Source organism: Onychostoma macrolepis, chromosome 11, assembly GCF_012432095.1.
Source record: "Onychostoma macrolepis isolate SWU-2019 chromosome 11, ASM1243209v1, whole genome shotgun sequence".
NCBI classification, from domain to species: domain Eukaryota; kingdom Metazoa; phylum Chordata; class Actinopteri; order Cypriniformes; family Cyprinidae; genus Onychostoma; species Onychostoma macrolepis.
In genome coordinates, this window is record NC_081165.1 from 7567835 (window position 1) to 7591538 (window position 23704).

General features: G+C 37.3%; 1 protein-coding gene across 1 annotated transcript in view; it reads right to left on the reverse strand.

Annotated features, from left to right (window-relative positions):
• The window catches only part of sp1 (sp1 transcription factor), a 37785-nt gene that overhangs the window by 8935 nt on the left and 5146 nt on the right, over window positions 1–23704 (reverse strand). Inside the window, exon 3 of the mRNA XM_058791251.1 lies at window positions 14823–15969. Coding sequence (XP_058647234.1) covers window positions 14823–15969 — 1147 coding nt within the window. The remainder of the gene's footprint in view (window positions 1–14822; window positions 15970–23704) is intronic.

Genomic DNA, 23704 nt, shown 5'->3' on the forward strand with positions numbered 1-23704 from the left:
ATGTTAGTTGTATTTAACATTAGGTGTGCTCCGATTGATCGGCTAACGATCATTATCGGCCGATAATCGCTTGGGGATGTTTGATCGGTGGTCTCTAAAAACTGATCTGAAGCTGATGACGCGCCTGCTGCGAGAGGTTTGGCGTGACGCAGCGCATCGTCTCAGTCTCTGTCCGGCGCGGCTGAAATAATTATAATGCTGAAGGTGAGGTACAATTCATATTTCTTCATTAAATAACTTATAAAGTAATTTGAAAACTTTATGCGAGACGTAATTTCACGGCTTCAAATCACATCGCGTCTGCTATAAGCGAGCTGCACGCTGAACAGCTGAACTGTCACTTGCACAATCGAGGCAGGGTCGCATCGTCACTATTGTTTATAAATTGCATTTCTTTTTAATTCTTGCCAGTGTTTAAATCATTCAGCGCTCGTGCGCTCTCCTGGAGACTGTGCGCTCATGCACACACACACACACACACACACACACAACGCCAGGTTCACATCCGCTTGATCAGAGCGTTCACGCTGCACACGGCTGCGGTCCGGCGGTGCGGTCCAGGAGCGGAGCAGAGATCGTTTCCACTGCACACGCTGAATTAAAGTAACAGCGCATTGTTTGCAGTAAATATGAAAATGGATTGACACGAAAATGTAGTAATAACACCTTAAATTCATATAATTAAAGTCTACTGTGTTTCACAGTCAACACATAGCTTTTTGGCTAGGTTTAAAGGGAAAGAGCACTTTTAGATAAGGCAGTAATAAATGGTACTCTTGGAGACAGAAAAACAAAGTTCTTTATGAACCGCAGGATTGCGTGTAATAAAGATTTAAATGCAAAAGGAAAGGCAGTAGAGCTGACTGTTTCTGTCAATGGTGAGTTTGTGATAACGTAAGAAAAGTAGTTTAAATGTTTTGCCACTTGAGCAACTTAATATATAAATCTAGAAGTAAATGCAAAAGTAAACAGCATTGAATGTGTTGCTTTGCTTATATTTATTGTTTAAACTAGTGCTGTCAATTGATTTAAAAAAATTAACTAATTAATCATGTTTTTTCTGAAATTAATAGATTAATCCCACCTAACATTAAACTTTTTAAATATACTTTTATATTGCAATAATTTCACATTTAATCTTCAAATAAATGTAGAAACATCATAAAGAGAGTATATTTGTTTAAAGGCATCTGTTTTTATGACTGAAGGCCAGTATCACTGATACCAGCACTACTGATGCCCAGTGTTGGGCAAGCTACTTGGAAAATGTAGTGAGCTAAGCTAACAGTAGTCGAGTTTCCATCCAGTTTTGTTATCGACAAGAGAATGTGTTAAAAAAAAAACTTTGCGAAATTTGCTGTCTACAGCCTGTTTCCATCCAACTGGCCTTTTACCGATAAAATGGTGTGCGTGATGACGTCATCCCTAAAAAAAAACAAAAACGAATTGTCGCATAAGTTTTGGTTTGTCGCAAAAAACATTGCCCTTGAGCTGTTTCCATACATAATTTCTCCTATTGCGTAAATTATAGGCTAGTAGCCTGTTCTTCACCCATTTGAAACAAAACAGCCTATTATTAAATTCATAATATACATTAACAAATTTTTTAATATTAAAAATTATTTTTATTAACAAGTGTCATGAGTTTTTTTTTTTTGTACTTTGTTATAGACTATTATAGGCTACTTAAGCAATAATCATAAACCGGTGCAGTAGTATTATTGTTTTTCTGATTAACGTTTATAGGAAATAGGAATGTTCATTTCGATTATTTTATTTCTCCTAACCGACGGTCGTTAAGCCATACCGTTAACCGACAGGATTATGTTACAATTACAATTAAATTGTAATTGATAGGTGGCTGTGATCATTAAAAATACCGAGATTTGTTTTCCAGGGATTAATTTTATACACGCAAAAAGCAGCATAAACAACATGAACGTGAGGATTCACATGCACGCGCCTGCAGCGCTTGCGAACAGAGAAAAACATAAGCTATTTTATATAAAAGAAATAGGCCCATATGCAAAATATATATTTCTAAATAATCAATGAATTAACAAAACGAAAGAAAAAAAAAAAAAAAACTGTGCAACAATTAGCAGCCATTTTTGACCACAAATGAAGGAGTAGGCTATTGTAAGTTGTTTCCACTTTTATAAGGAAAAAAAAGTGATCGTGCCGGCGCCTCACGCGCGCAGTTAAGTATACTCCACAACGCAGCCTGTTCATTATCATAACAAAACAAGAATAAAAATATAAGAAGCTAACAAGCCAAAACGAATTAATTTAAAATTTTGTACTTCGCGTACCTATATCCATGTAAAACAAAATGCGCTTGGCATAATATCACAGGGGTATGTATGGTGGTCAAGCTGAAAGGCACGGACTACAGGCTATTTAAACTGAACAGTGCCCTGTTCAAAAATAATGTAAACGTGCTAAAGGAACATCAAATTAAGATTGAGATGTTTGAGAGGTAACTCGTCTTTTTCTTACCATGTATAAAATAATTTCAGATGCAACTGAATAATATGAATATGATTTAATGCGCTTTTGAACTGGGAAACGGTGCTTTAACGTGATGAACACAGACGCTGCCTATAGGCTAATTCTGTCATGTGACACCACATTTATTTGCGTTAAAGCCCCTTTTCTCGACAAAAAGTGTTTCCAAACAAATTTTTGCGACATTTGAAGTATCGATATGGAATTTATGCGCTAAAGTTAAATGGAAAAAGTAGAGATGTTCCGATACCCTTTTTCCCTTCCCGATACCGATTCCGATACCTAGGCTCAGGGTATCGGCCGATACCGAGTACTGATCCGATACTGTGTATCTGGTTATACAGCCATACTTACTAGCCCTGTATGAATTGATACAATTATTTTATTGTGCACTTCACCATAGATATAGTCTGGCGAGTAAACAAAAAATATAATATATAATGTTAAAATATAGTTAAAATAAAATATAATATATAAAAAAAGTACACTCTTAACATCAGTCAGTCAAGCATTATAAATATATTATTATAATCAAGTATTATTGATAGAACTTTAGCAATTAGAATTAAAACTTGGTAACCATGTATGATTGCATATCAGTCATTTTAACTGAACTTAGGACTGGTGGTGGTGCTTTTTTGGTCATTGTGTTTCTGTAAAAATGAGGAAAAACTATCAATAATACTGATAAGATAATAATAATCATACTATGAATTCTATTAAGAACAATATAAACGCAGCTGCTGGATTCATGAATATTAATCACGTTGTCTGCATTGGCTCGAACTGATTTGCTGAAATTAAAACAGGAATGATAATAGGTGAGTGCCAGCCAATGAGATTGGCGTTTGCGCATTAGCTCCGCCTACTACCGGAGAACCCGGCAGTTAAACTGAAGAATTCCAAAGGAAGTTATTTTGACAGAAAAATACAACAAAGAATATAGTTTACATACCATTCGGAATTGACGCGCTACATGTAAAAGACTCTCTCTCTCTCTGCGTGCGAGAAAAAAAGCAAAGTGACGGCGAGTTGTCTGCTTCACACTAGAGCTTATGGTGCGTCAAATACAGGTGCGCTGCGCATTCATTCAGATGATCTGAAAAATAGATCGCTTGACGGAGAGCGAAACTCTGAAGCGCACAGTCAGAGTGTTCAGCGAGTTACAATATATCGGTGCTAAACTTTATCAGTCAGTGGCTAATATTAGCACGTTTGTACTACTTCTTCGCTGCTCTAAATAGTGGTTGCTTGTGGCAACACAGCACAGCTTCCCGTGTTTGCATTCTGAGCAGCGAAGAAGAATTGATTTCCTATTTGCAGCGTTAAGCAAAGCTAGCGCGCATAACTATAGGTCTTGTTTAAGAAAATGGTATCGGATCGGTACATGGGTTCAAGTACTCGCCGATACCAATGCCAGAATTTTTTGTGGTATCGGTGGAATTTCCGATACTAGTATCGGAATCGGAACAACCCTAGGAAAAAGATTGTGTCGACACATTAGAAATTTAATCGATAATTGGCATTTCCATCGGCTATATCGTAAATATTTTAAAGCGCTAAATAGTTTTTCGCAAAAAAATCCTTGGATGGAAACCTGGTTAGTTACTCATCTTTAAATGAAGCTTCATTACACTAAAGCTACAGCCCTGGGAAATGTAGCAAGCTAAGCTACAGCAACATGGCAAAAGTAGTTTACTACATCCAAGCTATTTTTAAAAAAATAAAACATTTCTATTGAACCAACATCATACCAAGTCAATGCTCTCTCAGTGATCAATAAAGCTGTCAGTCAAGCAGATAGACAGGCATGTTCAGTTTAACTGTTTATTCAACATCTGTTCCAAACCAATCTGGCAACATAATCAGTATCAACTACAGGGCTGGATTTACCTCAGATTGTGACATAGGCAAAATACATTTTTGCTGTCGGCCGGAAACCTCCTATTGGTTGTTGGTATTGTGGCTTTATTGTATACAGATACATTTATATAAATGGTAACACTTCACAATAAGGTTCAGTAGTTAACATTAGTTAACTAGTGTAGTTAGCATGAACTAAGAATGAACAATACTTCTGCAGCATTTATCTTAGTTAATTTCAACATTTACTAATGCATTATTAAAATCAAAAGTTGTTTGTTAACATTAGTTAATGTACTGTGAACTAACACGAACTACCAATGAACAACTGTATTTTCATTAACTAACATTAACAAGGATTAATAAATACTGTAATAAATGTATTTGAATGTAATACTGTAATGAATGTATTTTATACATTGTATGCTCATATTAGATAATACATTAGCTAACATTAATGAAATCGTATTGTATAGTGTTATCTAGCTACAGATAGGCTATGTTTATTTGCATCGTTGCATGTGTCATTAGATTAAATTAAACATTTCACCAAAATAAAGTTCAAATATGAAAGTTTTGACCAGCGAATGGTTTTTTTTTTTCCTGACTCGTGTCCCGTTTTCCCCAGTTTTCTGTCATTATGTGGGCGTTCAGTTTTTTTCTGTTATTTGGCCAAAGTATCATATTATGAAAGATTCAGCGCTCCGCACGAGCTATTTGCTGTGACTTGACAACAAATGCTAGACTAAGAAACTCTTCTCCGCTCCTCAAATACAATAATAAAAGAATAAAAAAAGCATTTGCCTTTATAAATAGTGTTTTTCGAGTAAAGAAAACGCTGTACTTATTCAATCAACAGTTTTTTTATTTACCTTCAGACAGCAAACAAGCTGAGAAGCTCCAAAATGCGCGCCTCACTTCATTGACGAAAGAGGCGGGAGGACTGCCCATCACTGCTGATGCCTCTATAAAATTGTTCTTTTTTTCCTAATATTTAACCACTATCAATTTTAATATTTATTAGACTTTAATAAAATAACTTATAATTTAAGTGAACTTTAAACAATCTTTACATAAACGCATTATAACCAACGTCATATTTAGCAACCTGTGCCCTTCAGCAAGTAGGAAATACACAGAAATTGAATAAAGTTATCAAACACTAAATTCTAAATGAAATATAGATGAATCCTTAAAGCTATAAAAGTTATTGATTTCCTCTTTTTTTCTTTTGTTCTTTGATGAACAGACATCACAGCAGCTGGGTTAGTAGGTTATGTTGGGTGCTGTTTCTTTAAGAGCTGTCGCTGCTAAACGTGACGCGGATCTGACATGCATCGCATTTTCTCTCAACTCTCTTTACCTTTTTGGACCCACTTCTGGTCTTAAAGTCTCTATTAATGAGCTGATGAGTTGAATCAGGTGTGTTAGATGAGGAGACAGTGCTGGGCTGCTCCAGGACAGTTTTGAAAACCCTTTCAGAGACATGTTCTTAAATGTGACTCGTATAATACATGCATGCACAGTTTTAAGGCAGCTTTAATCGCCTTCATGACTTAACTGACCACGACATTGCATGCACGTCGTTTCTTTCGCGCTTTGATATGAAATGATAAAGGCTACAGCGTGCGCCTGCGCCTTTGTGTGTGCAATTGAAGAGCGTGTGCCAAGTACAGTACAGTTTCCGCGCTCGTTTGACTGGCGCTGAGATGAAGTGGAGTGCGCATCTGAAACGTCTCCTGTGCTCGTAAAGACGTTCTGTGACTAAATTATCAAGAAAAAGAGACCGAGGCAGCAGTTGTGAGTGGGGTGGCCAACACTAGCCCTGCCCCTGCGTTAATGGCGTTAAACTAAAATAAATTAATCGCCTGCGTTAATGGACTAAAATTGACAGCACTAGTTTAAACACGTCTATGAAAGATTATTTTTTACACATTACAGTAAAACAATCACAATGCTGAAAAAGTATTTTCAGTGACAATGTTTGGATTTGAAATCAAAATAATGGATAAACGTTTGTGGTAAACAGCCACAGATTCCTGTGTGAAAGCACAGTCAGTGCTGCTTCTGCATGTGGTTGTGCGGTGCAGAAGCAGCAGGACTCATTGTGCGTTCTCACGGGACGCTTTTGCAGTCCGCTCCTGATCTGCGGCTGTTGACCACAAACACAACATTCATCCATTATTTTGATTTCAAATCCAAACGTTGTTAGCCTATACTGAAAGTGATTTTTCAGCATTGTGATCCTCTTTTATCACAGTACAGTAGGGCTGTCGCGATTCGTCGATTTTAGTCGACTAGTCGATTTTTAAAAATCATCGACTTAATTTTGCTGGCGTCGACTAACCGGCAAAAAGTGCCGCATTTCACGGACAAGAATCTATAAAACACATTATTAGACTATTTTCCAAGACTGCATGATATATTAAACCCATTTAAAAATCATAATTAAGCATAATTGTGCATTTACAAATGCTATGACTTAATTAAATAATTATATGCGAGTTCTAAGAGTATATGTGCTTTAATCATTTACATGCGTGTAGGTTACATACATGCGTCTCACAGAAACTGTTATCATTTACATGTGTGGAGCGTCTCAAACTCCGTCTCTGCATGATGTTGTGAGTTTGGGATTATTATAACGTTCATCTGGGAACGCAACGTGCGACATTTCATCAGATTTGTAAAGTAAATCATTTATAAATCACACAAACACAGGAGAATACATCGCGGTTTCAAGATAAAAGCTCAAACCCTCACTCGGAGTTTACAGGTTTTGATGTCCACATTACAGCGGTTATAGCACTTCTAAGATTAAGTGGACATTTAAATTAAATGGTTCTTGGTCGATATTAAACAAGGATTAGATCGCACAGTAATGTGTAAAAATCGTCAGGCCGTCGGCAATTTTGTTCAACCATATGATTTCTTGCTTTTGATACTTTATTTGAACTAATTATTATTGCACCATTGCTATATATATATATATATATATATATATATATATATATATATATATATATATATATATATATATATATATTTTTTTTTTTTTTTTTTTATGTCATTTGATAAGCTATTGTTCACTTAAAATCCACAAAAAAATATTATAATTATAGGGCCCTATGAAATCAGTTTTATTTCCAAATTCAGTTTTTTTTCCCATTTTCATTTTTCTATACTCTTTCTTTTAATAATCAAAAGCATCTCCAATTAATTGATTTTATATTTAAAAAGAGGATTTTTTTTAGAAATACTGCACATTTACATTTTTCACCTAAATAAATTCTGGTAAATATTATTTCTGGTAAAAAAAAAGTGTTTTTTGATTATAATTTTATTATTAGTAGATTAGAACACGTGAATATTAGGGATGTGCGCTACGACTAATTTGACTGTCGTTTAAACGGAAGTTTTGTATCCGGCTAGTCGACTAGTCTAAAAGCTAGAAACCCCCAAAAAATGGCAAAAGAAAAAAAAAAACTGTGCGTGTATAACAGCCTACACTTGAAATACTTAATCAGTGCATCACACTGTCAAATCCCTCAATGAAATATCCTAAAAATAGGTCACGATTATGCCGTATGCTTGCCTCTAGTGTTGTCACGGTACCAAAATTTCAGTATTCGGTACCGATACCAGTCAAAATCCACGGTTCTCGGTACCAATTTCGGTACCACATGCTAATTAAAAAAAAAAACCACTATTTTTAATAAAGTCAAACAAAAATAAAAATGTACAAAAATCAATGCCATTCTTTATACTTTATTTAAACTGTTTCAAGTTTTTCCGCAAGTAATAAAAGTATGAAAAACAGTAAACAAGTTTCACCCAAATTTAATTTGTCTTTTAATTAATTAAATTTAAACACATTGTATTGTTTTGGTAAATAAAGGGGATTTACTATTAAAATTAAAATATGGAAGAAATAGTGACTTCTTTATATTAAAAAAAAAAAAAAAAAAAAAAAATTATATAAAATTATATTTCTGGCACAATGTCTTTAAGATGAACTTTTATTTTGACGGGTTGCCGTGAATACCTTTACATTTCTGTGTAGTTATATGATATGACGCTGGTTTTACTCAAATGAAACGGTAAAATGCTCGCGAGGGGACTCTCAGAGCAGTTCTGTAGATGTTGTTTATGTATTTATGTCCTCATTGAGACGGCAGATGATGAATCACCGCGAGCATCACGCGCGCTTCAGTGTATGTAGTAAAAAAAAGAAAACGCTGCCTCTGCCATTCATTCACTCACACAGAGACTCGCACAACATGCGGGATTCATATTTGAATCGACTTTTGCAGCTTAATATTTACAGATACTAGTCCACGTCGCGATTTGATTTAAGTGCAATGACCTACTTTTGATTAATTCATCCAAACTTTGACAAATTCCGTGACATTCCGTGCTAAACTGTAAATTCCGTTTTTATAACTGGATTCCGAGATTCCGTCCGCGTTTTCTGCATCGCGGAAATCATCGGGCCGTACCTGTCAAGAACCAGGTTGACCGGGTACTCGGTACCACCGGTACTTAAAAAAACCTGGTACCGTGACGTTTTCACTTTTTTAGTACCGACTTGGTACCGAAGTACCGGGTCTTTTGACAACACTACTTGCCTCACGTTATCATAATTTAATTTTAGGCGGTCGTTAAACAGAAAATAAGGAAGAGCACACACTCAACATAAACCAGTGCAGCTTGTTTATTCAGATCAGCTGGAGCAACGCAGAAATGGAAAACAGACTGACAGAATTCTTTATTTTCATATAACGTTAGCCAACATATTAAAACAAGTCAAAAACAATAGGAAAGTTTATCAAGGAACAGCATTAAAACGGCTTTTAAAAATGTACTTCATGTTGGCTATATTGTCTAAAAACAATACAATGCTCGTTGTACTCAGAGCATGCGCATTTGTTCAGTGAATTAACGTTAACGTGGTCTGGCGAAAGACGGGGCTAGAGGCGATTCTGCACTTGAAAAAACCTCGCTCGGCAGGAACTGAAGTCACAGGCACGCAGAGAGATAACTACAAGCAAGCAGACATCCCGCACCACCACCGAAGCGGGTCTTGTATGTGTATGACATGATTGACATTTGCTGGCTTTGGCTAGCCTCCAAGCTAACGCATATGTGCCTGTATTGAATATGATTACGCATCGCTCCAGTGGAGTTATTGTAAGCCAATTTGACATTACACAGTTTACACAAAACTTTTCCGTTTCCTTCTAATTCAAATAATCCCACACCTTGCTGGTTCTTCGCTAGCGTTGGGTATCGTTTGGGTTTTTTTCGATACCGGTGCCAAATCGATACTTTTAAAACGGTACCTGAACCGATACTTGTTATATATATACACAGGTATATGTATGTATATATAAACATACTTTATTTATGCAATTCATGAAACTCCAGGAAATCCCCAATATGGACAAAGGCATTGCTATTGCTGTAACTGAGTAAACAGAAGATATAAACGTTTTGAATGATAAAACAAATAAATTAAACACTCGACTACAACAATATATAGTTTATCTGTGTTATTCAAGCCATCGCTGGTATTTTCATAATTAAGTATATTTATAATCCATTGCTAATCGATGCATTAGTAGCCTATGGAACATATTTTCTGCCTCATTCTGTGACAAGAAGCTACATCAGATCACAAAAGTAAGCATTTAACTGCTGTGGACTAAAAAAGGTTATAATGTTCTCTTTTGTTGGACAACAGGTTTAAAAACGTGAATACAAGATAATTTTAGTTTTAGGCATTTTAATTTAAGCTAGGGCTGGGCGGTATATTGAGTTACCATGATATATGCTTTCCTGTAGCTCAAATAGTAGAGCATGGTGCTAGCAACGCCAAGATCATGGGTTCGATTCCCAGGGAAAGCAAGAGCTGATAAAATTTAAAAACTGCAACTTGAATGCAATGTAAGTCGCTTTGGATAAAAGCGTCTGCTAAATGCATAAATGTAAATGTAATATCGATATATTCTTTACAAGCTTGATACGAGCGCAGCTGAAAAGATATCTAGGGAGGACACTATGGAGCGAATTTTGTGCCAATAATCAAACAAATCTAGTGTTTTGCAAATAAACACAATCTGCTTTTCAAAGAAAAACTCGACTTTCAAACAAACGCAAACTGACTTGCAAAACTATCTGAGAGAAAATGCAGATGTATGAGCAAATATGTATTGTGTGTTACAACTGTGAAACTCATTTGCCTTTTTATGACGAAATGTGACTTGATTTTCTCACAAATGCGGCGGATGCAGGCGGATTTTCTCACATGTGTGCAAACAGATTTTCTCACAAATGCAATCCAAAAACAGCAGATGGCGCTGTTGGTCAATTTACGCTAGTCTCTCGAGACCCGAAACACCTGTTTACCTTTTCAGGGAATACAGCAGACCAACATGAGTGGAGAACAGGTGAGTTTCTGTCTTACTATATCTATAATTAACCATTTAGCCTAGGTGTTTTCACAAAGCATCCCCACTACAATGTTAGTGAGTGAAATTCACAATAAGTGCTGTAAAGTTGTTAACATGATTGATTAGTTCAAAAATCAGTAGTGACACGGCTAAACATTTAACTAGGCAGTCTTTCTCAATAAAAATGATCTGATCCATTCTCTGTACCTCTTATCCTCTGTTGGATCGCAGGATATAGAATATATAGGCTACATATGTTGATACAATTGTTCAACATTCAAAAAAAATGCAGGGGTATAGCAATATATTGTCACTATATATAGTCATTTTAAAATGCAAATGTATTATGGATAGCGACAATATTGTGTACCAAAAATGAAAGCTTAGACAATTTAATTTAGTATCAGATATAGTAATATCACCCAAGAGGTCATTCATTATTTACAAAAAAAAAAGTAAAACAAATCACATTTAGTGAAATATCTAAAACTTTTTAAATGTTATAACACTGTGCAATCATTTGTGTCAAATAATTATGTAATTTTGTAGCTAAGCAAAATGATGAATATTTCTCTTCTGGTGTCACTCTTGTCCTGTGAAATGGGGAGAAGGATCAAGTTCATGCTGATATAATACTAAATTCAGTGTTTTAATAAACAGTGGTTTACCAGTATTTCAGAATGATTTTAACAATGGAATGATTAGAAAATAATCTTTGGGGTCGAAGACCACGAAAATAACTAAAAATACAGATACGAGTATTGCATAGTTTTAAACTGCAAAGGTTCTACTTTTATTGGTGTATAGTCTTAATAACAGAACAATGTGCTTTGGTTGAAATATGAAATATCTCTTTACAGGCCACTTTTAGTTTTAAATGTTGTACAAGGCGTGTATATAAATATTGTATGCTATATATAAACATAAATATGATAATAAACTATGATATCCCTTATGAAAATTAAAGTTGGTTTTACTATAGTAAAAGTGTGGTAACCATGTGTTTGTTTTTTTGCAGGTTACCATTTCTGTAATGGCAGCTTTTCTGCAAACACCATGGTATTTATTTAGTAAAACCATGGTTAATTTTCGAAAGGGATATCGATGTTTAGATAATATTTCGGTACATTTATGTAGCTGAATCACAATAAAGCTCATCTGAACTTAAACTAGTTTGATTATAGTAGCCTATTTGTAATTAGTTTAGCCTACTCCTTTCAGTACATTGTCTATGTGTAGTTTTATACTTGTTTAAACTTTTACTGCAGAGGTAGCCTTCAACATTTCTCTCCACTGTAGGCTATGTCTCAACATATATAGCAGAATGACAATAAATCTTACTTGACCTAACGTAAAAATAAAATTCATTTTTGGTACACAGTTGTCGCTATCCAAAATACATCTGCATTTTAGTATTACAATATATTGTGACAATTTATTGTTATACCTCTGCATTTTTTTTTTATGTTGAACAATTGTATCAACATATGTAGCCTATATATTCTATATCCTGCGATCCAACAGAGGATAAGAGGTACAGAGAATGGATCAGATCATTTTTATTGAGAAAGACTGCCTAGTTAAATGTTTAGCCATGTCACTACTGATTTTTGAACTAATCAATCATGTTAACAACTTTACAGCACTTATTGTGAATTTCACTCACTAACATTGTAGTGGGGACGCTTTGTGAAAACACCTAGGCTAAATGGTTAATTATAGATATAGTAAGACAGAAACTCACCTGTTCTCCACTCATGTTGGTCTGCTGTATTCCCTGAAAAGGTAAACAGGTGTTTCGGGTCTCGAGAGACTAGCGTAAATTGACCAACAGCGCCATCTGCTGTTTTTGGATTGCATTTGTGAGAAAATCCGCCTGCATCCGCCGCATTTGTGAGAAAATCAAGTCACATTTCGTCATAAAAAGGCAAATGAGTCTCACAGTTGTAACACACAATACATATTTGCTCATACATCTGCATTTTCTCTCAGATAGTTTTGTATTTGCAAATCAGTTTGCGTTTGTTTGAAAGTCGAGTTTTTCTTTGCAAAGCAGATTGTGTTTATTTGCAAAACACTGGATTTGTTTGATGATTATTGGCACAAAATTCGCTCCATAGGACACAGACTGAACTGCTGCGGAGAAAGTGCATAATACAATTTGTTCTAAACGTGACAAGCTTTATATGAAGGGCTTTAAAAAAAAACTCGTAAGATATACTAGCCTATAGTTTGTAGTTTCAGTTTAAAGCGGCTCTGACAGAAAGGTTGCGTGTGCCGCTGACAGAGACGTGCTGTTTAATGTGTTTGAGACGTGCTGTTTTCCCTTAATGCATACTTACATTTCACAGGTAATGTGAACTTACATATCCTCCATCTGTAAATGTTAGAAAGCCATGGAAATATTTCCATTTTGCTGTCAGAAGTGCGTGAGCTTTTGCGTTGAGATTCTCCGCTAAACTTCACAGACTTCATTTAGAACGAGCGCCAAACAGACGGAGCGCAATAACTCTGACTAAAATATACATTTTGCTGAAATATTTGTAGTTGGACAATAAATGTGATATATGCAGAATTTTAAACCTACCAGTAAGTGTATTTGTATGATAGCACTAACTGTAAAGTAATGGGGTAATCAAAACAGCCATTTCTACTCAGTCTGTGCTTTATTTTCATTTTTAGTTTAGTAAATTTAACTTCTGCTTTAAAAGCATTATCTTTGTTTTTAGATTGAAATGTTACAATGTTAGAATGTAATGTGATTTTAACCCTTTTTGCATATAATATATGCCTACATGCTTACATTCACTTTATTTGTTTAATCCAAATACAAAATACCGAGATACCATATACAACACATCAGCCAAAAGATACAGAGATATGATTTTTTTGCTCATATCGCCCAGCCCTAATGTAAGCATGTTTAGCGTAGCTAGTTAATGGAACGCTACCTGCTGCCGTCAGAGCGAGTGTAATCTCTGCATTCACGCGCTCCTCGGATGCTCTCATTTCCCGAGTTGTGCTTTTAAGTCGGAATGTGAAAACAGCACACTTGCGTTACTACTACAAAGATTTGTTGGACTAGTATTATTTGAGCTTTCCGACGTGAGTTCACGTGCATTTTCTCAGTCGGGAAATTATTTTTCACGTGCGGTGCCGGTGATTATGCTTCTTACGTTCGTTTCGGAGAAACAAAGGAAAAATATTTTAATCGATCGCTCAGGCATGGCACCGAAATGAGGCACCGAAATCTCTGTTCTGATTCGGTTCTAGTACATACCGGTTACTTAGGTACCGGTGCCATATTGGTACCGGGTCTCGGTACCCAACCCTATTCGTCGCTGGTCATTTCGAGCTCGCTGCAACTGACATGAAGAAAACGCATGCGAGGTCTGAGGTAAAAATGTAGTTTCCGCCCAGATACGCTTTTAATATTTATATATTTTGATATTTATTATTTTTAAAAAGTTTTATTTTAGCTTGTTGTTAAAATGTTTTAAATGTGACGTTAAAATTATGGTAATTATTTCTCTCGTGTAATCGACTATTGATTTCAGTGTCGACTTGCAGGAGCTGTACCGTGTAGTCGACTGGACCCGCACATCTCTGGAGGATATGTTGTCATTCTGACACTATAATACTGAACTTGGATTTCAGTGATTTGGACTGAGATGCACACTTGCTTCTTGCACTCTGTTGCACTTTACTTTTGCTTTAAAAAAGGATTTAATAGAAATTTGGATTTCATTAATAAAACATTGTTGCAAGTGGAAACACATTTAAACACAGCATATAGCCTACTTTTCTTGTGTTGCTTTCACAAATATTTTAAATTAAAACTTACCACAGACAGAAACAGTCGGCTCTCGTGCCTTTTACATTTAAATCTTTATTACAAACAGTCCCGCGGGTTTTAAAGAACTTTGTTTTTCTAGTGAGTTTTCACCTAAGAGGGGAATTCATTCTCAAATCAAATTCAGGGAACTGAAGCAGACTCACCCGCTGTGTTGGCGATGGTGATGGGAACCCCCTGCAGCTGGTGCATCTGCAGCCCTGTGTTTCCCAGCGTGTTCAGGTTGATGGTCTGCAGGCCCGAGAGCGTGCCGGGCTGCGCTAGCGTGATCTGGGTGTTAGCGGGGCTCTGCAGCTGAAGCGTCTGCCAGCTAACCTGTCCGTTGGGCCCGACGGTGCGGATCAGGATGGGGCTGCCGTTGGCGATGGTCTGGATCTGAACGTTCTGCACTCCGTCCTGAGACAGGCTCTGCGTGGCGAACACCTGGCCGCCGGCCGAGACGCTCTGCAGCACCTGCTGCGGCTGAATCATGATCTGAGCTTGACTGGCTTTCTGTCCGTCTCCGGGCGTGTTCTGGAAGGACTTCCCAGGCTCTGCGGTGTTGCTCTGAGCTAGCGTTACGACCCCCTGCGCAGTCGTCTGTGTGCTGGTGGCGGTGGTGCAGTACTCCGCTGCGGTGGTGGACGACACGCTGGTCTGGAACAGCTGCTGAGGAGCTCCTGAGGTGTTCGCGTCTCCTACAGAGCCCACCGGGAGGAGCGTGATGTTGGCGTTGAGCGGCATGTTGGTCAGGAACTGCGCCTGATTGGGCAGCACCGCTCCGCCCAGGCTGATGTTCTGCAGCGGGATGGCCTGCTGGAAGAGTCCAGGGACTGTCAGGATGTTTCCAGAAGCTCTGCTGGTGGGGGCAGCGATGAGCTGCTGATTCCCGCTGGGAGAGGACACCAGCTGAAACTGCCCCGCTGCTGTGGACACCTCAGGAGCAGTCTGAGTGAACTGCAGCTGCTGTCCGTCCACGGTCTGGAACTGCGGGATCACCTGGTACTGGACGCTCGGCATGACCCCAGAGAGCGTGGTGAACACCGGCTGGCTCTGCAGGCTCTGCGAGGAGGCCATCACGTACTGCGGCTGCAGCAGGGCTCCGGCTCGGCTCCGGTCCTCCGCGGCGGAGCAGGAGGTGCTGCTGGACACCGGGACCACGTGCCAGCCGTTAGCGCTGTGGGACAGATGGGGCTGCTGGAGCTCGAGCTGTGCGTCCTGGTTCTGACGCGACTGTTGTTCTGCCGCGTCATTTTCATCGATCCGACTGCAGGTGGCAGCCAGCAGCGCTAAAGGGGACGGCTGCTGCGAGTCCTGCAGAGAGAAATACGCTTTAGAGACATTTCAGAAATCACTGTTGCTGCTATTTTTTTTTTTTTTATTATATCCAGCTAATTTAATGCATTTCAAAAGCAGACAACAACAATAACAATGAGACCACTTCATATTACACATCTTTAAATATTGTGTGCTAACATTTAAATGAATGATTTATCCGGTGAATTTCTAGATCTACATTGATCTCTCTGTCCAGCGTTTCCCCACACATGGGGTGTATTCACACCGGTCTTGTTTGGTTCGATTAGATCGAACTCGAGTTCGTTTCCACTCTTGGTGTAGATAGGGATGCAACGATTATAGATTTTGTTGGTACGATTATAGTCTGAGGAATAATCACGGTTACACGATTACGATTATTATGCATGTATTCATTTCACAACATAAAATCACATAAACACTCTTTAGATATTAAAGTGTTATTGATTGCTGCCTTTTGAAACAGAAATAACACAGTAAACAATAATACAGCACAAAAAAAAAAAGTACATCTCTCCTATTGGAATTAAAAAACGTGACCTCTGCTCTGTAAACATCCATGTAAGTATTTCCCTTTTGAAAATAACGAATGGAAATAGATCACAAATGTATTTGGTGTTTTCATTTTGTATATTCCTTCTATATTTCTTTTGGACCTGAGGTACAGAACTTGGAAAGATGGTGAAAAATAAATTGACTTATGAATAATACTATAACAGGGATGACTAATATTAACTTTATCCCACAGAGGGCACTGTTACTAATGAGGGGAATAAACTAAACTATTATTGTAATCAACTGTCATCCATACTTATTCATTTTAATAATATTTATTCATCTGATTTTACATATGGCCTGAGAAAATATCTATTATTTTGGTTTGTGAGATCGAGATCGAGCTGCCCACACAAACATTCAGGAGGACAGAAACGTGTTGTCAACGCTGCCCAGCGACTTTCATTAATAAAATAGTTTATAGAGACTGGATCGCTTCATTATATTAATCAGCAAAGAGGGGGTAAAATGACTCTTTAAATAACTAAACTCAAATCTTCATTGCTTAAAGTGACGCGCAGATGCAGGTAAGCTAATTCACACACTCTCTCACCGCACTATTTCATCTCTGAAGCGGCAGAATGTTAGAGCTACCGAACTTCGCGTCAGGTGGTCTTTGCCTTCACGTCGTGCATTAAAATCGTTTACTGCACAGGAGAACAGGTTGGCTAGCCGTGCATTATCCCTTATGTATTCGCTCTTTAGCAAATTTTACGGCACTATTTAAATGACGCCCTGGTCATTCTTGGTGTACCCGAAATGGTCCCACACTATCGACTTCAGTCATTTCTCTGGTGGAAATAAAGGATCGCTGTTTGGTTCCTCTGTCATAGTTAATCTAGTAGCCTCCGTGTCTCTGATAAGCACGGCATTTTAAGATGGTGCACCGCTAGTGTAACTTTGTTTTCGTTTTGCTCTTGTTTCAACAGTTCCATTCCGTGCAACAGAAACACTCGGTGTAGCGGAGCCTTTATGATTAATTAACCGTGACGTTTTAAAGCGCGGTTAATCGTAAAACCGGTTAATCGCTGCATCCCTAGGTGTAGATCTTTTGGGCAGGTGTGAATACAGCAATTGCACTCGGGTGCGGACCAAACCACCGCACAGAGACCAAGCTGAAGAAGTGGGCTTCCAAATGAACTCTGGTGCGGTTGAATGGATGAACCATGAGTGGATGACCTTAACACACGTGTGGTTCTGTTTACAATTTCTGGTTCACTTGCAAAAGGGGCAGTGTGAAAGCGAACCACACCCAACACTGTGACGATTTTCATTTGAGGTGCCAGCCTGGTAGCTAATCCAGACAATTTTTAGTAATTAAAAGCAAAACGTCCCAAAGGAACCCAATAAATTTATCAACCATCTATAGGATCCCTATCATATCCTGTTTATATTTCTGTGTTATGTTCATCAACCAACCAAGCAGGTGGAAACGACATATTCACAATTTCATGAAATACATTACACATTCATAATGTCTTCGCGGAGTTCAACAGTACAATAAATCCAAACATATCAAACAAACACAGACACAAAAATACACTTCACTGAAATGCGTTTCATATGCAAATTCATAGTTCACAGTCCATTCAAAGTGCATTTAACAATGTGATTTGCACTCATGTATTGTCCATACCTTGAATCCGACAATAAGGTTAGAAATGTCCGCTGACCTTACATCGTTCATAGTGTGAATCACCAAACTCATGACGAAATGTCCGTTGAGCATAAATGGTTCAAAATTGTATCCAATTCCAAATAAAGAAACCAAAAACCCACCCACTTTCCCCAGCATGCTTGACTTATCTTCCATCTAGGGCTGTCGCGGTTAAGGAATTTCCCTTGCGGTAATTTTGAGTGGCTCAATAGCGCGGTATGCGGTATTACCGCATATTATATATATATATATATATATATATATATATAAATATAATCTGTGTGTGTATGTGTTACGATGTAAGGAGGTCATATTCAGGAACCAACCAAACCGAAACTAAATCGCGTTGAAACAGGAAGTGAAGTAAACAGAAGAGAATGACAAAATAATGGTCCACATAAAACATAAACCTGACAATAAGATCATTAGTATATTGTTAGCCTATATACATACAGTTAGTTCTGATGAACTGACAAGATTCTGAATGACAAGATACTTTTTCTGTTGATATTTCACCTGCGTGTTCTAGACGGCTGTCAGTCAGTGCAGTTTCATTGTTTCGCCTCAAGGTGGCGGCAAGAGACTGTCTTTGAGTGAGTCTTCATTCAACTACACGTTCAAAAACGCTGATTCATTCAGAGATTTGTAAATGAAACACGCTGTTTAAATCATTTTAACTTTGAGCGCCACTTTTAAAGGCTCAGCTGACCAGCAGAGCGTCGATGCTAAGACAGATTGCGCTTTCCTTGGACACGACAACCTGTTTTCACAGATATACATGACTCGGCCTGAAGGACAGACGCAGGTAATCGCTCGCGATCAGTCGATCTCTCTCTCATTCGCTGTCTGTTTAGGCTTAAGTGCAAATTTACTGAGCCTCTGTGCAAATCAGCATGATACACATTGTTATCATTACTAATATTCAGTACACATGCACGAAGTGTAAAACAAGAAGGGCGTAACTTTACAAAAAAAGAAAACACTGAAATATCGCGATTGCTGCATTCCTCTGCGGTTATGCTCGTCAATAGCGCGGTATTGCGATATTGCGGTTATACTTAAGCCCTACTTCCATCTCCGTTTTAAATCATGTGAACGGCATAATTTCATCAGCAGGAGAAACAAGCACTCAAAACTTCAACAGTAGATTCAGCGGAAGATTCAAACACTCATAATTCGGATTCAGCAGGAAAACGGAACAGGACTTAGAGGACGTCGAACTGCCATGTGAAACGCTAATGTGTCTCATGACAACGGACATTTTTCTTTCCACTCTAACAATGACGTCACATCTCGATAAGGAACATTTAAAGGGGTAAACCTCTTTTATTAGCAGAGTTCATCACATGAAATTCGCTACAACACCCAAAAAAAAACAAAACAATCAACATTGCATTTGGTCCAGACCAAAGCAAGTGAACTAGCGGATTTTCCCATAGACTCCTGGCTCTAATTACGTCTCTATCGTGACTAGACTCACGTGACACTGCAGTGTTGTGTTGTCACAGAAGTTAATCTAAGCCTTGCCAGGTTAAACTTTCACATAATCTTAATTCAGCACTCACACATTGTATTGGCAAAGGCATCTTGAGCACTGAAACGAGTTCCTTCTCTCATCAGCTCTTAAAGTAACAGCAGCCTGATACGCCTGCTGCTGTCTGTGTCATTTACATTAATCACAATTAAAGAAAACCACTTTAATGAGAATTATTTTATATTTATCTCATGCACTGAAGAATAATCTGCATTTTATTTGACTTGTTATAGACCTTCCTAAACAACTTAAAGCACTCCTCATTTCATTTGCATATATTTAGTCATCTTGTTGCTTGAAATGATTTTCTTTGTTCTAATTTTATTAAAAGATTGGGATTTTCTTACTTATTAGTTAGGACAGTATTAATTGTTGTGGTATTAAAATAATCAAGAATTGTAAACTTTCAATGTCACCTAAACATTACTTTTATCAAAATGACTATACAGTGACCTTAGTGCTTGGCAGCATCATGGTATATATCGTTACCGCGAAATAAAAAAAATCAACCGTAACAATTTTTTTATTTTTAATTTGTGTATACCGCAAAATGTAAATACGTGGGCGTGGTCTACTCACCACATGAGACTGAGACGCTGCCATTTGTCAAAGAAACGTGGAGAAAGACGAGCAAACAGATCATGAGGAAAGGATTCAGTTTTCTAAAGGGTTGTTCATAACGTGATCGGTACTACGGTAGTATTATATTTTTTAAATGGTAGTATCGTCATTACGGTTTAATGTTGTATGTGGTGCAGTCACTAAAATGTTCGAACACTTGTGCCTGCAAATAAACAATACAATAACGTCTTTTTTGTCCTGTCGCCTTTCAGCGGTGCCCTTTAAGGGCGCAAAATACTGTGTAGAATTTGCACCTTATATGCCATATATGTTATTATTGTGCATTTTCTAATGCTTCAGTTCAAGCACGCATCTGATTCAGTTTGTTTTTAATTTGCAATGGTCTGTTCCTGTGAATACAATGGATTTACATACAACGTTTAACCGCAACAATCTCTTAAAAAAAATAAAAAGAGCAACTCAGACGCATCCCACATCTTTCGCAGAGTACACGAAGGTTAGTGAAACTTATTAACCTTAAATAAATTTACCTTAATTTTTGAAGATGTCCTGTTTAACATTACAGTACATTTAATAAATCTGAAAATGAGGTGCTGCACATTATTTGCACTATCTAGAGAGAGGGACTGAAAAGATTTTACAAAAATTAGCAGCTTAAATAAATTAGTAATATTAGCAACAGTGACTGCTTTTGCTCAACCTGAAGCTATCAGACGTTTCTGATGAGTGGTTCGGTCAATAAATCATTACGAACGACTGCCACCTTCTGGAGGTTTTAGTTTCCCATTTAAAAGTAGTCCTATAAAATATTTTTTCCCAACATTTCATATTTCTGTATTTGGCATTTTATATTTAAAACTTTGGTAACACTTTAGAATAGGGAACACTTATTCACTGTTAACTACGACTTTTCTCTCAATAAATTCCTAATATGCTGCTTATTAATAGTTAGTGCGGTAGTTGTTAAGTTTAGTTATTGGGTAGGATTAGGGATGTAGAATAAGGCATTAATATGAGCTTAATTACTACTAATAAATGGCTAATATTTTAGTAATATGCATGCTAATAAGCAACTAGTTAAGAGATCCTAAAATAAAGTGTTACCAAAACTTTATATAAATACATTGTAATTGCAGTGTTAATGTCACTTCAAATGCAGTTCTAAAATGTTTTTTTTCCTTTACACTGATTTCATTTGATTGGTCAAATGTCATATTACACTGCTTGTATTTGATTAAATTTACACTACTAACGTATTATAACATGTGACCCTGGACCACAAAACCAGTCATAAGGGTCAATTTTTCAAAACGGAGATTTATACATCATCTGAAAGCTGAATAAATAAGATCTGGTTTAATAATTGATGTATGGTTTGTTAGGATAGGACAATATTTGAGATACAACTATTTGAAAATCTGGAACCCGAGGGTGCAAAATAATCTAAATATTGAGAAAATAGCCTTTAAATTTTCCCAAATGAAGTTCTTAGCAATGCATATTACTAATCAAAAATTAGTTTTGATATATACAGGTGCTGGTCATATAATTAGAATATCATCAAAAAGTTGATTCATTTCACTAATACCATTCAAAAAGTGTAACTTGTATATTATATTCATTCATTACACACAGACTGATATATTTCAAATGTTTATTTCTTTTAATTTTGAGGATTAGAGCTTACAGCTCATGAAAGTCAAAAATCAGTATCTCAAAATATTAGAATATTTACATTTGAGTTTGAATAAATGACCATCCCTACAGTATAAATTCTGGGTATCTCTTGTTCTTTGAAACCACAATAATGGAGAAGACTGCTGACTTGGCAATGATCCAGAAGATGAACATTGACTCCCTCCACAAAGAGGGTAAGTCACAGAAGGTCATTACTGAAAGGTGTGGCTGTTTACAGAGTGCTGTATCAAAGCATATTAAATGCAAAGTTGACTGGAAGGAAGAATTTGGGTAGGAAAAGGTGCACAAGCAACAGGGATGACCGCAAGCTTGAGAATACAGTCAAGCAAAGCCGATTCAAACACTTGTGAGAGCTTCACAAGGAGAGAACTGAAGCTGGAGTCAGTGCATCAAGAGTCACCACGCTCAGACGTCTTCAGGAAAAGGGCTACCAAGCCACTTCTGAACCAGAGACAACGTCAGAAGCATCTTACCTGGGCTGTGGAGAAAAAGAACTGGACTGTTGCTCAGTGGTCCAAAGTCCTCTTTTCAGATGAAAGTAAATTTTACATTTCATTTGGAAATCAAGGTCCCAGAGTCTGAAGGAAGAGTGGAGAGGCACAGAATCCATGTTGCTTGAAGTCCAGTGTGAAGTTTCCACAGTCAGTGATGATTTGGGCTGCCATGTCATCTGCTGGTGTTGGTCCACTGTGTTTTCTGAAGTCCACAGTCAACGCAGCCATCTACCAGGAGATTTTAGAGCACTTCATGCTTCCTTCTGTTGACAAGCTTTATGGAGATGCTGATTTCATTTTCCAGCAGGACTTGGCACCTGCCCACACTGCCAAAGGTACCAAAAGCTGGTTCAATGACCATAGTGTTACTGTGCTTGATTGGCCAGCAAACTCGCCTGACCTGAACCCCAGAGAGAATCTCAAGAGGAAGATGAGAGACACCAGACCCAACAATGCAGATGAGCTGAAGGCCACTATCAGAGCAACCTGGGCTCTCATAACACCTGAGCAGTGCCACAGACTGATCGACTCCATGCCACGCCGCATTGCTGCAGTAATTCAGGCAAAAGGAGCCCCAACTAAGTATTGAGTGCTGTACATGCTCATACTTTTCATTTTCATACTTTTCAGTTGGCCAAGATTTCTAAAAATCCTTTCTTTGTATTGGTCTTAAGTAATATTCTAATATTTTGAGATACTGATTTTTGACTTTCATGAGCTGTAAGCTCTAATCATCAAAATTAAAAGAAATAAACATTTGAAATATATCAGTCTGTGTGTAATGAATGAATATAATATACTAGTTTCACTTTTTGAATGGAATTAGTGAAATAAATAAACTTTTTGATGATATTCTAATTATATGACTAGCACCTGTATTCACAGTAGGAAACTTACAAAATATCTTCATGAAACATGATCTTTACTTAAAGCTGCAGTCCGTAACTTTTTTGTGCTCGAAATTTACAAAATTTATATAGTAAGCGAGTACACCATGAATAAATTTTCCCAACCGTGTTTATGGCTTATCCTGAATCACTACGGTACTCCTATAATTAGGGATGGGCATTTTTGCCAATTTCTTATTTTGATCATCAATAGGTTTCAAAAGGGGGGGGGATGATGAAAATGAGTGTTAAAAATAAAAATATGACATGAAAACATGAACACATGATTAGAACACTGTTAGATTATGATTATGATGTTGATGTA